Below are 16,303 nucleotides of genomic sequence, written 5' to 3'. Positions count from 1 at the left end.
AAAAAAAAACCCCAACATATTTTCTCATCTTAAGGAAAATATTGCTACAGTTTCATGTGGTAACACTCYTAARTCTGCACGGTACCACACACAGGAAAGTGAGAAGCAAATCACTCAACTGCTCTGACACATACTGGCATGTGATAGAATGGACTCCTGATATGGTGACATGAACCAGGTGGCACCAGAAAATGGTGCCACCACATCTCTGCTACTACAGACTGACACAGAGAAGGGTGCCAGGACAAAGACACTTGCACTGCCCCCTTGCAAGGCTTTGTACTTGAGCCATGTGGGGAACTGAGGCAAGAGCAGGGAAAATCATTCCTCTGCCTTCTGCTTCTGTGCTGCAGTGTGCTGCAAGACAGCCCACTGGTAGGACCTCGTCAGTAACACAAAGGKGACCCTGATCCTTTCTTCTCTGCAGAAATGCATCAGCAATTTGCAGTCTGATCCTCTATGAACAAGCATCACCTCTTGGAGCAAATGCCACATTGGCACCCAGGGTGGGCACCAGGATGGAGTATCTGAGTGCAAGAAAGGGCTGTGAGGGTGGGGTCCCTTCAGYCCTAAGAAGGGAAGGTAAAGAGGAAACCTTACTGCTGTCTATGACTATTCAGAGGATAAAGGGAAGAGGGAGCCACTCCTCAGAGGTGAATGGTGATAGGACAAGAGACAATGAACATCATCTGAAACATCATAAGTTCCAGTCTGACATTATGGAAAAAAACAAAAAAATGTGAGCATGATCAGATACTGGAATAGGGCTTAATGAAGTTGCAGGAGTTCAATCAACCATTGGAGGTGTTCAAAATTTGATCAGACACCCCTGAATAACCTAATCTGAAAAGAATGGCTTTGAGCAGGGGATTGGACTAGACTGCCAGAGGTTCCTTCTGACCTAAATTGTTTTAGAATGCTGTGGCTATCTATGCTGTCCTCACAAACAGTTCAGAATCACCCCAGATCTATCTGTGTTTGTGCACATATTTAACATACACATTCACAAGCTAAGCAGAAACTTAGGAGCTGGCAAAAGGAGCTGGTGCACAGGGCTGGGCAGCTCTCTTCAAAATTGTGCATCAGTTACCACAGAGGGAGAAAAGAGAAAGGGATTCCTGCTTTCAAGGAAGAAAACAAAAAGCTGAAGCAGTGTCAGTAAGAGAGAAATTGGAAACATAGAGATATGTTTCCCTGAGCTACATCATCTAGAATGAGAAATTCTACCATGAACAAGAKCAAGGGCTCTGTACCCCTCTGCAGCTCAGGACAATACTCCTGTTATAAGAAAAAATAAAATAACTCCATTATTATAATCTAAGATCACTCAGATTGGTTTGGGGGGTTGAGTTGGGTTTTTCCCCTGTGCAAGACAAAACCCTTCAACTTTAAAGGTTCTGTCACAAAGAATCACCATCTTTTTGTCAGGTATAGATGATATATGCATTTTCAAGCGGTGAAGCTTAATGTTCAGAAACTCAGCGGAATCTTTTGTCCGTCTCTTCTAAACTAGGCTGAAACAAACTCTCAGAAGATACATTTAAGAAACTAATTAGGGGATGTATAMGATTGTTGTGCCCATGAAAGCTGTCTACAGTCCTTCTGGATAAGCACAAAAGGACTATGAAGTTATTAAAAGAATCATCTTCTGACATGGCCATGTGCAGCTTAGACATAAAGTGAGTTCTTCTAAACTAGAATTAGAAATATAACCAAATTTAAACATTAATAATTCATAAATCTCCTCTTTGCTTTTTTTTAAAAAAAAAAAAAAAAGGAAAAAAGCTTCAATTAATTTGTGGGTGTCACTGAGTGAATAATTACCTATTGTAAAATGGCTAGAAAAAGACATATAGAAGATATAAATCTGAGTGGCTTTATGGTAGTGATCAACTACTTGACGTTAAAAAGTAGCAAGTTTTGAAGTGTTTTTCCAAGGAAAAATTACCTTTTTTAAACCAAAATGAAATTTCCAAGAGAAATGTTTTATTTGAAGGACACAGTTTTTTTCTTTCTTTAAACTTCCACCTCCTGGTATTTTATCAATAAGTACAAAGCRTGGCAAGAAAAAAGACGTTCTTAAAAGGAGAGGTTAACAAAAGTGAACAGCAAGAAGTAACACTTTAATCATCTTTTTTCCCGCRTTTTCTGGATAATTGTTTTTTCTTCTGATTTCCTCATTATCATGTATACAGAAATGGGAGCTCTGGTAGGCAGTGACTATGACAATGAAGCCATGCTACCTTTAAAATAYGGTTTAAAATTCAGCAAATCTAGAAATCTTCCAAATAGTCAGAAATCTTTTTAGTAATGATRGGTGAATGAAGAGAAAGAGCAACACAGGGATGTGGTCAATAACAGGAGTTAGTGAGTTTTGGAAGTCATTCCCTTTATGCATGAAGAGTCCTTACTATTGTAAAAGTTGCCCTACTATTYGCAGTGCTTCCGGCAGAAACAGACCAAGACATGTAAATTGAAGGAAAAGTGACCTTATGACATCAACTTAAAACTACTCTACTCTCTGAGTTCTTTTAAACCTTTTTCATCAGTCAAAGTATACTTTCCAATAAAAACTCAGATTTCCTCCTGAATCTGGCAGACCTTCTAACAGACCTTCTAACACTTTCTCTTTCAGTCTGACAACAGTGTTGGGAAGGAAAAGTCCACATGTTAACAGAAAATCTTCCCCTTGTAGGACTCACTTCCTTCTCCCTGAGATTTTGTTCTAGAATTCCATTTTTAAGACTTAAATTGGGGAAATTTCCACAACTAGAAGTTACAGAAAGAAAACAAATGGAAATGGCTTATATCCAAACTTGGTGCAAGCAGTTTTGCRCACGAGAGTCTGGATGTAGCAAAGATGCAAAATCCATTTACTTTGGATACAAGCAACAATATAGGTTATGTGTTGAACAAGTAAGAGAAACAAGTAACTGATTGCAACCAACCAAAATGGCAGTGAGCTCTTAAACACGCAGGTGAAATTAACTGGTGAAAGCACATATTTATAAGGTCACAGGGACACACTTTGCTCTGTGAAGCAGAAAATATAGCAGGAGAATTTAACCAAGATGTTGTCACCTTCTCATTCCCTCTACCTAGTTGTCTGACAGTCACATGCATTGAAAGCTAAACTGGTAGAATCTGCAAACTAATTCAGCATTTACAGCTTCTTTTTGAGCAAATTCTCCCTCACTTAGAATTGGCTCCATCTTCCTGCATCACCATATAATTTGTCTCAGGTCCCCAGAAACGCTCTCTCATTTGATAAGTAAGACATAAAACTGCAGCTAGGGCTGGACTGGGAGTCCTTATAAAATGTTTTCCAGCACCATCCTGTTCGCTGATGCTTTTTTTGCAAGCAAATACCTGGTGCATCTTTATTTACATCAATTTAACTTTGTGTCTAATGTTCAACGTAAAGCTATGTTGATCTGTCAGTAGGACATCTTGGAATAAAAACTAGCATCTTTCTAAGGATGATCTAAACACTGGTATTATCTGAAAATATCTGCTGTAGAATCTAGTATGCAGTAATTTTTTTACATATACAATCTCAGTGCATTTGCTTCTAATTGCTTGCTAAATTCACAGAGTATTTMATAAATGTTTTCTAACATAATGCTTTGAAAGGAGTGAAAGGAATTCCTGTGTCATTTTAAAAAGACTTGGCCAGAATCATTTAACTGTAGTCATTGAGCAAGGTGAATTATGAAGTAGGTCCTCTTTATCAATGCCAAACAAAACCAGTAAGAAAAATAGATTAGGAAAAAAGTAGGAACTATACAGAAACATAATTTGATCTCCCCACACTTTGAAAGTGTTTGGGTTTTTCTACATAACTGCTGTGTSAAGACTTCATTCTGCAAGCTTCCCTCTGTGAATCTGCAAGAGCAAGTTTTCTTGTAAGGAGAGTAGAGAGATGTTGAAGAATAGACAGATTTGGAAAAAAATTTCCTGGGGATGTTATGGTACAGTTTAATCCCTGGTCTCCAAAGGCAATACTTCTAGAGAAGAACTCCTTAAACAAAAACTATAACATTTTAATCAGTGTTTAAAAAAAAAAAAAAAAAGATTAATTTTCTGGCTAAAACTTGCAAACTTCATTAAATCTTCATTTTGCAAGATTAAATCAGATTTAGTGTTCCTTTAATTGAATCTGGGACAAGTTTGGCTCAGTGTGAAACCAAGCAATGAAAACAAGACACAGATGAGGAGGTCAGAGGAGCACACTACGCCCTCAGATCCTGTGAGAGTCTCAGGAGTTTGTCACCCCATGTTCCAAGGACAAGTGTAGGACTGGTAACTGCAAACACCAGAACTAAACAAACGAGTTTCTCTCCACAAGCATCCCAYGCTATCATTGCAGCAAGTCAAGGAATATGCCTCATGATCCTGGAAATAGGGTAACCACATAAAAGAGGAGACCAATGGGTAAACACAGCAGAACTCACAGCAACACTGTCTTCTTAATTGAGACAAGGTTTCCCAGGTACAAAGGATAATATAACAAGAAAAATGAAGAAAGGTGTTTATACCAGTTATTATGAGTGCTATTCTGCTTTATTTTGACTTGCCAGACTGAAAATCAAAACCTGATTTTCCTTTAAGCCTTTGAGAAGTGTGTTCACTTGTGTGGTCATCTTTTGGAGTGTTACTYAGTTACCCATCAGCATGAGTAAGTACAGTTTTACAGGCACCAAACCAAAGGTGTGTGTGTATGATGCTTAAAGATGTGCTCAGAAACATTACAGGTGTTTAACCTTCCAAGATTTATAAAACTACCTTGAAAATCCTTCAAGAAAGGTTGTAAAAATAACAGACTAGAAAAAAAAAGCACAATATTTTACAATGAGTGAACATTTCCTATTTGAGGGTCAACTGAACTTTGCCCATTTGAAAGCCAAAGCAATATATCCATAACTTAAAATTAGCAGTGGAGGCATAGGAATCATGTACACAATTACTGTAACATACAAAGCTATTTGAAACTGTAATGAAATCAGGGGTTTGCAAGATATTAAGCTAAGGAATTTAACAAGTTAAATTCTTTGCTGTATACAGAAATAAGAAGCAATATAATACTGATCAGAGAGATCATATCATATATGTCCCTTTATTCATATGACTTTAATTTTTTTACATTCTTTTTCTGTACAAAGAATTTAAATACCACAAATATTGAATTGAAGTTATTCTCCTCTTTTAACTTGACCCCTTCCCACACACAAATATATCTATTAAGAGCAGAGTAGCAGCTTATGCAGAGCTGGGACACTTACAAAAATGGATGTGAACACAAGTGAAGCCCCAAATGGAAATCCAAAAATGTAGGATATAATATTTTATTAGTGGCCTTTATGTCCGGTGTTGTTTTTCTTTAGCTTTCTTTTATTTGAGACAACAGTGGTACAATGAGGACAAGCCCTTAAAAATAAAGATGCATATGTAATTTCTTGAACACCTTTTTTAAAAAATAAATCCTCCCCACCCTTCTTTACCATGTCTCATCAGCTGTGAAATTGATATGAATATAAAATGGCACTTTCAGCCACAAATGCCAGAGCATGACTTTAAGTTTTCATGCCTGTTAAGAGTGTGGCTTGTTGAATTTAACAGTGCTTATGGCTCCTGTAAAAGGTTTGGGCTTTTAGTAGTGCAGATAGCTTTGTACCCAGTATCTTTCAAGCGTAAAAATTTGTCCAAACCAGAAGGATCAACAATGATGGTAAAGAAATGGTAGGCTTTGTTGCATCTGTAATTGCACTGAACTATCTAGAAGCACTTTGAGATACAGCTTATGATTTTGTAGCCCATTTCAAGGCAAGTTCTACTGTAGAAATTGAATCAGAAACCCTGAACCTTTAGCTATTACTGTTGTATAACAGGATTATGCCTTGCTCTTCATGCTATTTTCAGCTGCAAAGATTGAGCTCCTCTACCTAGAAGATTTTCTGTCTAGTAAACTAAGGAATCTCAGCTATTCCACACTACTTTCCCACACTGATGGGCACAGTTCATGGTCTGATACTGATTTCTCTAGATTCTTTACAGTAAGACCTCATAACCAGTGTTTTGTAATTTATTAAATATGTAAACATAAAAACTTAGGCAAGCCAAAAGGAATCAAGTTGTACAAAGAATTGACAGGAACTATGCCATAAAAATCTGGCTTCATTAGAAGATATTGCAACCAAAGTGAAACTACCGGACTCAAATAATTAATGTGATGAAGTGAGARATCTGCCATTATCTAGTCCAGTATGTGGTAAAACATATGGAAAAGCTGAAGTGGTCTATCAGTGGAAACCTAGGCCAAGGATAACCTTCYGCATCCTAAAATTTAAATATCCAGTTCTCTGGAAAAGGGGGCATCTGCTTCTCTGGTTACTCTTTTTGAATAAGAAAAGTGGACTACAAGCTTAATCAGGCAAATTAGAAGATTAACTATAATGTTATATTAGTAATTAATGTAATCAATACATTACTTTTATGATGGYTTCAGTAGCTTTTCAGAAGGAGGCCACATAATTAAAAATTAAACATGTAATKAACCTGCCCAGCTGGAACTACCTCTTTCTAACTAGCAGAGGAAGCTACTGACCATATTCATCSATAACAACAAAGCTGGGTTGCAGGTCATGGATACTCCTATTATCTTGTTGGTAATTTTTGCTTATGTTTTATAAAATGAATGATTTTATTCTAGCTGTGGTCAATATCATTAATGGAAATGAGCAGTTAAATATGTAGAGTTGTTTTCAACAGCTTTGTTGGGGYTTTTTTTCTATTAGATGAACTGACCTCTGGTAGCCAGCACTACAATATAATTTGCCTCACCAGTATTTTCGCAAAATCATTATGGAAAGAAAAGTACATGCACTGAAAAAATGCAGTAATCTCCAGAAAAACGTATCTTGGAATATCTACCCTAATCCAAGTGGAGATAGTTTYTATTGAAAATAGGTAAAGAGATGGGGGTGTGTGGGTGTGTGTGTGATATTAAGTAATTCCTTGCTAGGTGGCTTTTCTTTTTGATGATAACAAGGGAAGATTAATAACTTATTTCATAGGTAACAACCAGCAAGAGCAGGAAATAGGGGTACAAGTTTATCCTGGTACATTTTGCTTTGCTTATTCCTGCATCATTGCCCATGACTTGCAAAATATGCTTTTTATCATTCAGAGATAAACAATCAATAAAATAAGCTAGAGAAATGAAGCACAAAACAAAACATCCAAATCAAATASAAAGGGAATTCAGTTATTAATCATTTGCTAATCCTAATGCTAATCATTAGATATTCTATTTTATGCTACTCCTTGAAAACAAATGAAGTGTACAGATACATATATATATAAATATATACGTTCAACACACAAATATTTGAATTTAACACTGTCAGTGGATCAGTGTTTCTGTGCACCATCTCTGTACAAATCTTACTTCAGCTCTTTTGTCTCTTGCTTGTACAGGAGAAACTGAAGATGGAAGAGACACAAAGATACCTACAGTAAACCAAAATTGTTCCCAGTAGTACAATATATTCTTAACTGCTGTCTACCATAGTGTTAAATTATTTGTATGATGACAATTTCATAAATTCCTGGACACATAAAATGGAGATATCACAATTTTCAATGAATATTAAACACAACTATAAAGTATTTTTCCATAAATATCTCATTATCAAAATACAGTTTAAGTTTTGTGTCCAATTAACCAATCTAACAATTTCATGCAGATTAAAGCTATTACATAAAAGAGCTGCAAATGAGCAAAGCAATTTTTAATTTGTTTATATTTGTGAAGGTTTGCTATTCTAAGGAACACATTAGTGGTCCAGCTAGCTGGAACAATACAGTAAGAGCATATACTGTTCCAATGATAGTCAGCATACTTCAGTTACTTATTTAATGTGGTTAAGGTAATTACAGAAGTAATTTTCTTCTAGCTCTTTTTTAGCCACTCCATTGTCTSTGCTGTCTTTTTACATATAAAGGTCATATATGTTGACTTGAGAATGTATGATTAAATATGCAAAATTGTTAAGAAACTTATGATTGCAATTTCAGAGAAATAGAAGTTTAAAGCAAATTCTTAAAAYATCACTATTACAAGTAATGTCAAGCTGTCCATCTCTCTGAAGATYTGTAGTGTGGAGAAAAGTAATATCCAAACCAAAAGAATCCTTTGTTGTAGTACTGCATGCCAACTGGAGAGACAAAGTCTCAGAACCAGAATAATATAAGAACAAACAGTAGATGACCCTGAGAAGTGGAATAATGAAAAATGAGAAAATTCAAAGAAATTCAAAGTGAGTTCGAAACTTAGAGTGTTAAAACCAAAATAATATAGTGTAAATTCTGAGGTAAGAGCTAGGAAGCATCTTAAGGAAAGAATAAGGACGGAAGGTCCCGGTATGCTAAAAGTGATCAGTGTTAAAACATATGAATACTATAGAAGTGTTATGCAGAGGTTTATACACAGGAGAATATTACTGCTGCCTATAAAAATCATGAGGAAAGTAAATAAAGTAAGGAAGAGAAGCAGTTAAGCTGCAAGGTAATAAGCCAATGCATCTTAAAAATGCTGGCATGAAACAGCCAGAAGTAAACCTAAGCCAGAAATAAGAAAGTTCATAAAGACTGCAATATTTTGGCCAAGGAGCAAGAGAAGCAGGGAAACTTTACAGAATGCAAATGCACAACACAGGTCAAATTCTTTAGAAAAAGAACAGTATGGGTACATGTCTCTGACAGTACAGTCTGGATTTGTCAGATTGAAGCTTGTACTCTTTCCATGGAACAGAAACAAAAGGTGGGAAAGTGGTAGGATTGGGGGACAGTGCTTTGTCTCTACTAGAGCATCAACAGAAGCCAAGGTAATGTGTCTGTAATACATGTTAAATGCACAGCTTCCTCTCTTGSCTTATTACAACAAAAATGGCATGATTTTCTGTTCACATAATTTTYCACTGCTGCCCACTCACAGGTTAAAACTGGATCCCTTTCTTCTTAAGCTGAAGTAACACAAYRGAAGAAGAATTTCAAAGTGRTTTCTGTTCRCAAAARTACATGTTTCTTTGATTTCCCCTCYCCCCAATTTMTTTATTTCTTGCTGAGGCATGAARGATGCTGCAGARCATGTGCCTGAAATTCCAGAAGTGAACAGGCAGAAAGGCAACAGCAGCTCAAGGTGCACCAGCAGTCATAAGCTTGTGTAGATTTTTAAGTGCAGTCAGATTTAAAAATCRTCAGTCCAACAGGACTCATCAGCAATCTTAGTCTCTTTAGAGAAGAATAAATTTGCACAATCTTGCTGAATGGCATAGTAAAGAACATGGTGTTGAAAAACCAAAAATTTTGTTGTTAGAAAAACTATTTACGTTGCTGAAGCATTTTTCTTTAGGAATCAGAATCAGATAATTTCTTTAAGTTCTCAATAACTWGTACCAGCTGTAAACAACCTTGAGGAGGATTTTCTGTAGTAGAATTAGTTCATCTTCACTTTAAAACCAGAGGGTCCACTCACATTTTCATATTCCAGAATAAATGTGTTTGAATGGCTTAACAAGTGGTCAGCTACAGGTGATTTCAAAGAACTTTTTCAAATGTCTCTCAGGTGCACAGGGCACTGTTATTTAGAATAAAAAATATTCAGAATATCATTGCTGATTGCATAAAACAAACATGGAGAGAAGCTTAAACTTCCCACAGGAGTCTATAGGAGTTGAATGCTTTTGTCATTGCTAAAACTTGTGAAGTCCAAAACCCCAAACTGTCACARTGGTTTTTGTTTATCTAGCTGCACTGCCTTGTTTTTCCCAGCTTTCAATTCAGTATAACTACAAATACTGAATCAAGACGCAACAGAATTCAAAACTAGCCATTAAAACTAAAGATTGAGCTTTGTATTTGACACCTTCCACAATGGCATACAACTGTGATTCATAATGCTTTAAATTGTTTTCACTGAAAGAGGAGTACAAGGCGTATTATTCTCTATTCCTTTCCCTAATATTTTAATAGCCTGGTCTTTCAATACTCCAAACTTTGCTCTTCAGCTCATGTTGCAAATTTTATAAGGACTGCAGGTTATGAACTACGGATACTCTGACCTTTCTTCCTACCTACTGGGACTGGACTACTATTGTTAGCTGTTCCTCACCAGCTTTTCTTGAGGACTTTTTAGGTCTGCCCTGAAATAATTCAAAAGTTGCTCCTGCCTTTTCTGTCCTTCCTAAACAGTTTTTAGTTATTAGTTGTAGCTAGGGAGCCTGTTAGTCTGGTTTTCACAGGCTAACTTCTCCTGCTAATGTAGTAAGGGTCAGCAAGATTCATTAACATGTAAGACAACTTGCTAAAACCATTTTATAGCCTGCTTCTAGATTTTTTTTCTTTTATTATTGTATAGCCATTGATCAAGAGCAAAATTCTAGTGGAAAATCAATAGCTGGAACAGTTTCTACATTTTCAAATACAAAGGCACAATTAATAATTTAATAATTAGACATGTAGGATATGCATGGTTGCACTGAAATKTTTAAAGAAAAGAAGAGCATGAATATTGAATAGAGAAAGTAACAGCTTTGACATCAGCTTCAGCAATGACAAGGTATTCACAAAGCAAAGAAGAGAAACCATGTAATTTCTCTTGCCTATCCATAACTCCTTCTTGTCATGAGCCTACCACTCCTTCATCAGAGATTCTGGCACAAGCAATCAAACATGCATTCAGTTGTACAATGGACTGACCCAACTTTTGCATCACAGATATAAATGCATCTTATTCCTGTCATTATAGTTTATCAGCTCAGTGACCTCTAAAGGCAGAAAAATCCATTTCTTTCCTTTCAGGCATGTCGTTCTGTTTCTGTTTAGGAGCCTTTGTATGCTTCTCCYAATACATCTCTCACCCACGTTTATYGCTWTCTCTCAGTCCTCCCTTAGCACGTTTTCCCACCCTCCCCCCAGGATGTATTTCTGGCAGCTGGGTTCTCTCCTACACAGGTCATCTCTCCTCCTGCTGTGAAACAGCAAGCCAACCACATAGAYACAAATGAGGGTACATTGAAAGAAAATAGTGCCATTTGCTATTAAAAACTTCAAACACCTCCACCACAAGCAAACAGATTCTGATGCCTTTAATTTAGTGACCCATACTTTCACAGATGTACMTAAACCAGTACTAAAGGCAGTGCTATTAGAGAAAAATAGTCTCCCTACTTTAAAGTTTGCAAGATTCTAATCTGATTAAAAATTTTTCACCATAATAATGCCTACACAATGATTCTTAAATATTTAAGAGTGAGACACTATTCCAGAACATTGTAGAAACAAAACAAAATGTGATCTTAAAAATATTCTCCTCATTAAACAAAAGATTTCCACAGTCTGAACCTTTTCAGAAAGCTTGACTGTTCTTTTGTCTATAACATAGAAATATATGTTATATAATACTTCATATTCTTTCAGTGGTAGAGAAGTAGTTGAGGACAATATAGATAAATAGAGTTTAAAGAGTTTCCATCTGCTTTTCTCATCGCTAAAGTAAACAGCATGAAAGTGTACCAAAGGTGCCAATACTTTGAATTCTTGTATTCTTCTTCTCATTGGAGAGGTAAGTTAGGAAACGCTTTTCTAAAGCCAATCATTTTATATGTGTAAAGTTTAAGCTATTTCCTTCTAATTCATCATTTCATTTGGAGGAAGTGAATTCACCTCTATGTCTGCTCACAGGTGAAACTTTGGGAACACAGATCCCCTACCACTTAACATTGCTATACATCTCCTGTACATACATCCACCCAGATTAATTTCCTTCTCTCTTCGCCATTTTTTGACAACTTTACARATCTGACCACTTTTTAAACTGCAGTTTTCCCACCACATATTAACTACAAGGGACAAATCTTTTTTTTCATTACAGGAATTTTCATTTTAACATCAGACTTTGAATTCTTACCGTGGTCTGTAAGTTCAGACGTGCAGAGTTCACTTGTCTCATTTCCCATGGACGCATAGTTGCATGTAGGGACGGGCTGAGAATGMATGAGGTGTTTTGAAGTCTGCTCATCAGATTCCTTGGTCAAATGATGGAACAGCATGGAGAAACAGGAACCRTTGGAGCTTTCAGCAGAATCACCACACAGTGGTTTCCTGATCTACACAATTCYTGGGACTTGTATTAGGCAATACTAAAATAAAATCCTAACATTTTTGTAAATGATCAGTAGTGACCCAGCCATAAGCAGAAGCAGGTTTAATTTTTTTTTTCCTCTAGACACAATGGGAAATAGAAACCAGAAGATATGCAAAAGAAAAGATAGAATAAAAAGCACACAAAAAATTATTTCTGTGATGCATTCATCAGCTATTTCCAAACTGACCCTTTCTTTCTACAATAAGATGTGGTGCTAGAATTGAACTGGCCTATCTTCTGTTGCAGATAGCTTAAAAGCAATGGACAATTTATTCTGGGAGTCGTTCCAAGGTTTCTTTCTTACTAAAAAGCCAATTGAAGTGTTAATATTCTTAATAAATTAAAAGAACTCAAATACAGGTGCTTAAAGGATTACAATCCTAAACATCTTGAAAACGAATGTATTTTGAATTCAATGTCATATAGTCAATAAAAACATTTCAGAGACCAGMTTTAGATTTAAGGGTAAATTAAGAAAGGGTAACTCAAGAAAATAAAACTGTGCAATGAATAGAGAGGTTGTTGAATTGTATCTGAGTAATAGAATGTACTTTGCCTCATCACAGAGCAGGTTCAGCTAAGCAGTCCAGACTTCAATGCATTTCCCAATTATTATTATTCTCAGAACAGGCCTGTGCCTGTTAATGGAACAGAAACCACATGGGAAACAAAAAAGTGTTGTACACTGGGTGCACATAAATGAGACCTCCAAAACAACAGCCCATACTTACATGTATGACATTGACATTCAGCTGCTGAAAATTACGGGACCTGAATTCTTGCATTCTTTTGATATTTKCTTGATATTTTTCTTCTGCCAGCTGTCTGTAAGTACAGAACACTTGTATTTAGGATGTGATATCAGGACGTGCACAAAGGGATCTTCTAAAAGCAGATGTGGAAAAACAAATTCCATAATGAGACTTCCCTGTTGCTAAATATTCATGTCATCTACTCGTGTTTTAATGAAGACAAAAAGAGATTTCAGACCTTATTTCCAAACACCATTATAAATTACTTTTACCACTTGCATAACATAATTAAGACATAGTAAATTATTAGTCACTGTCTTTTCTACTTCATCCAAGGATTTTAAATGCTTTAGGTTTTATTACACCATGTAGTGCAGGGACCTTTCAGCCGCAGACACGCATGCAACATTTGTGAGCTATGAACTCTTCATCTGGGGGACAGTTGGTAACTGTGATTTTCTGTGTGGAACCACTTCAGATGAATGCTACATTAAGCAGTTTTGCCAGCTTCCATTACTATACTCCCTTCCCATCCRTCTCTAGATTTGCAGTGCTGGAAGCAGATCTCCAGTCTGAGAAGGTGCTGGTTTTGYATTGTTTCAAACATTTTCAGCCAGAGTCATCTGACAATGATCTAGAGCTCAATGTAAATCCATTTTAAAGATTCATGACTGAGAATGAGGTCTGAATATTAATGTTGCCTTCATATTACAAAACAAATATATTTCATTTTGTTGTTGGGGGTAAGAAAAAACATGACAATCTCAACAGAAAACATCAAAACACAAGAAAGTAATGAAAATGAAAACCAAATTGAACTATCCTGCAATTACCATTATTTCCTAATCTCCATTCAGTTTTAGAAAGTGAAAGAAGTCATATAAATAAATCTCATATTAGTAMAAAAATTGGCCTACTATATTACTGAAAACACCACACAGAAGAAGTGATAAATGTAATACATTTTGTACAGTGGTTTCAGTTTGAGAGGGTTTTCTAAAATGAGAATAAATTTATGTGTCAAATGCCAGTCAGACACAAGTGGTCTTCAGACATATTTTCCAAAAGGACATGAAGGTCTTAGTTCTTTGTTTCAAAWGTGTCATTAAAAGAGTATATTCTGGTTTTCAATAAAAAAATCCAAACAAACACTGCCTTCCAATTTTTTCTCATAATCCATTAGAAACTGTACTTAATCTCCTTCAAAACATTTTATTAYGTTTCACTCAATAAAAAAACAATATATCATAAAACTTTTACAACACATCCATTGCCTGTGTTTGATCCTCTGATAAGACTATCCTCTATTAACTTATACTGGAAAACCTCTGAGGCCAAAACAATTGGCAAAAACTGGATTGTAACTGAATGTCTGACTCCTCAGACTGTGCAGTTTTTAATATAACCAATCATTTTTAAAGAGTCTCCTATTGTAACACATCTGAAAATCTCTCATATACTTATTTAACCAGAAACACAGTACTCAGAGCACCAGTTTTTGGGCTAGTGTTCTCAGCTTTTTCCTACATAAATAATTAGCATGATTTATTGTCATCTAAAATTCTCATGCACTTTGAGTAGCTGAAGACCAGTTCTATTTTATTTCTACCTTGACAATTCTAACTCATTCAKTAGACCATTGGGTGGGGAAAATTGCATGGTTAGGGAGAAACTTACTTCAACTTCTTTTCTTTCTCGTCTGCAGCATTTAACTTCCTCAGCCGCATTCGTTCCCGCGGTGTCATYTTCTGTACTTCAGACAGCTCCTGCAGAGTTTGTAAATGAACTTTTTTCTGCCTGAAATTGAATGCATGCAAACCCATCTTCATACAAAAATGTAAATATTCAGTATTTTGACTATATATTGAAACACAGTGACATTTCAAATGGAATAATTAGAAAGTCTCTAGAACAATARCAGACTAAATAGACTTTAGTTTGGAAAGCAAATGACTCTTTTAAATTGAAACATGGATTTGTTCAGAATGTGAATCATTTCAGGTGAAGGTGGAAAAAGGTAGATTCATCTCCTTAAAAGATAAATATTGAAGCACAGTGAAATATTTACCCTGTCAGGYCTCATTATTGGGCATAKTCCAAGYACAAAGTCTGTCTTTAAATGAGAGCCACAGTAGYGCTCATACATTTTACATTTATTGTTACTATCTGTCTAGAATAAAAGAGAATATTTWTGTATCTTTAATGACAGATATAATTATCATGTTGTCCTCTTGAATTTCTGGTCCTAATCAATAATAACAGTTCACACATAAAATGGTCTCCATAGGTCATCTCTGAAAGCTGAGCATGAATTATTGACTTATATATTTCAGCTGTATTTATCAACAGAGGAGAGCAATATTAGTCCTTTATCAGAAAAAGGATACTAATCTCAGATTTTTGTCTCACATCCTATCATAATTATAAGAAAAATGAAACCATAGTTTGAAAYGCCTTGGCAGTCACCTTTCACTATACTATATATATTCACTTATATAACATGTTTGTTATACCAAGTATTCATTTCAAATTACTATTTTTGTTCTTATGAGATAAATCTACTTCTGATAATCTAAGAGCCCAGGTTTGTAACCATACAAATTGCAACAATCATTTTGAAATGACTGAATCTGGACAATCATTTTGAAATCAGGATTTTAATAAATGAGCAGAGAAGATTTCATTATGTTTTCCAAATAGTGCAAAGATATGAAYATTATTGTGAAATATGAAAGATTAAGGACAAAGACAAGAAGAGTTCAATTATTCATAAGAATGGAACTAACTCTTCAAGTATGAATAATGTAGACATATTTCTTGTCTCCTGTAAAAAACTCTAATTTAAATTAAAATAATCTCATGGRAGAAAAAGCAATTTTTCATTCAAGTTGAAACTGAACTTGTACAGCCTTAACTTAAATATTTAAAATTTATTACTTGAATAGAAATGAATTAAAGTAAGACATAAGCAGCCTTTACTAGAAGAAACTAGACYCMACCTTTTTGCTTTACATGTCATAAAGAATTCTAGTGAGGAAAAAAGCAAACATAAAGTAGCAACAGTTGAGGAAAACACCCTAGCAAGCAAGTGTTTRTAAGCTCAATGAGACTGGAGTAATKCTTCATTACAGCAATGRAAATGTGGTAAATGTTTTTCTTTCTCCTCCCTTTTTCTGCTGTCTGCCATTTTTGGGGTATTCTTAGTTCATTTTACCTGCCTCTCTAGATCTGGGATTGCAGAAATTATTTGGCATTTTGCTTACTAGTAATAATAGAGGCAGCTAATATTCTCATAAATACAATGAGAGTCATGACAAGATTATGAATTCTTGTGCATTCCAMACAC

General features: G+C 35.5%; 1 protein-coding gene across 1 annotated transcript in view; it reads right to left on the bottom strand.

Annotated features, from left to right (window-relative positions):
• LOC130584727 (serine/threonine-protein kinase Nek11-like) overlaps positions 1 to 16,303 on the bottom strand; it is a 56,291-nt gene that overhangs the window by 29,351 nt on the left and 10,637 nt on the right. Inside the window, exons 6-8 of the mRNA XM_057384882.1 lie at positions 14,635 to 14,754; positions 12,937 to 13,030; positions 11,969 to 12,086 (exon numbers count right to left, since the gene is read on the bottom strand). Coding sequence (XP_057240865.1) covers positions 11,969 to 12,086; positions 12,937 to 13,030; positions 14,635 to 14,754 — 332 coding nt within the window. The remainder of the gene's footprint in view (positions 1 to 11,968; positions 12,087 to 12,936; positions 13,031 to 14,634; positions 14,755 to 16,303) is intronic.

Source organism: Malurus melanocephalus, unplaced genomic scaffold (assembly GCF_030028575.1).
Source record: "Malurus melanocephalus ecotype Western Australia unplaced genomic scaffold, MMel_1.1 scaffold_755, whole genome shotgun sequence".
Classification (NCBI taxonomy): Eukaryota; Metazoa; Chordata; class Aves; order Passeriformes; family Maluridae; genus Malurus; species Malurus melanocephalus.
Note: the sequence above shows the minus strand (reverse complement) of the source record. Positions and strands in the feature narration are given on the sequence as shown.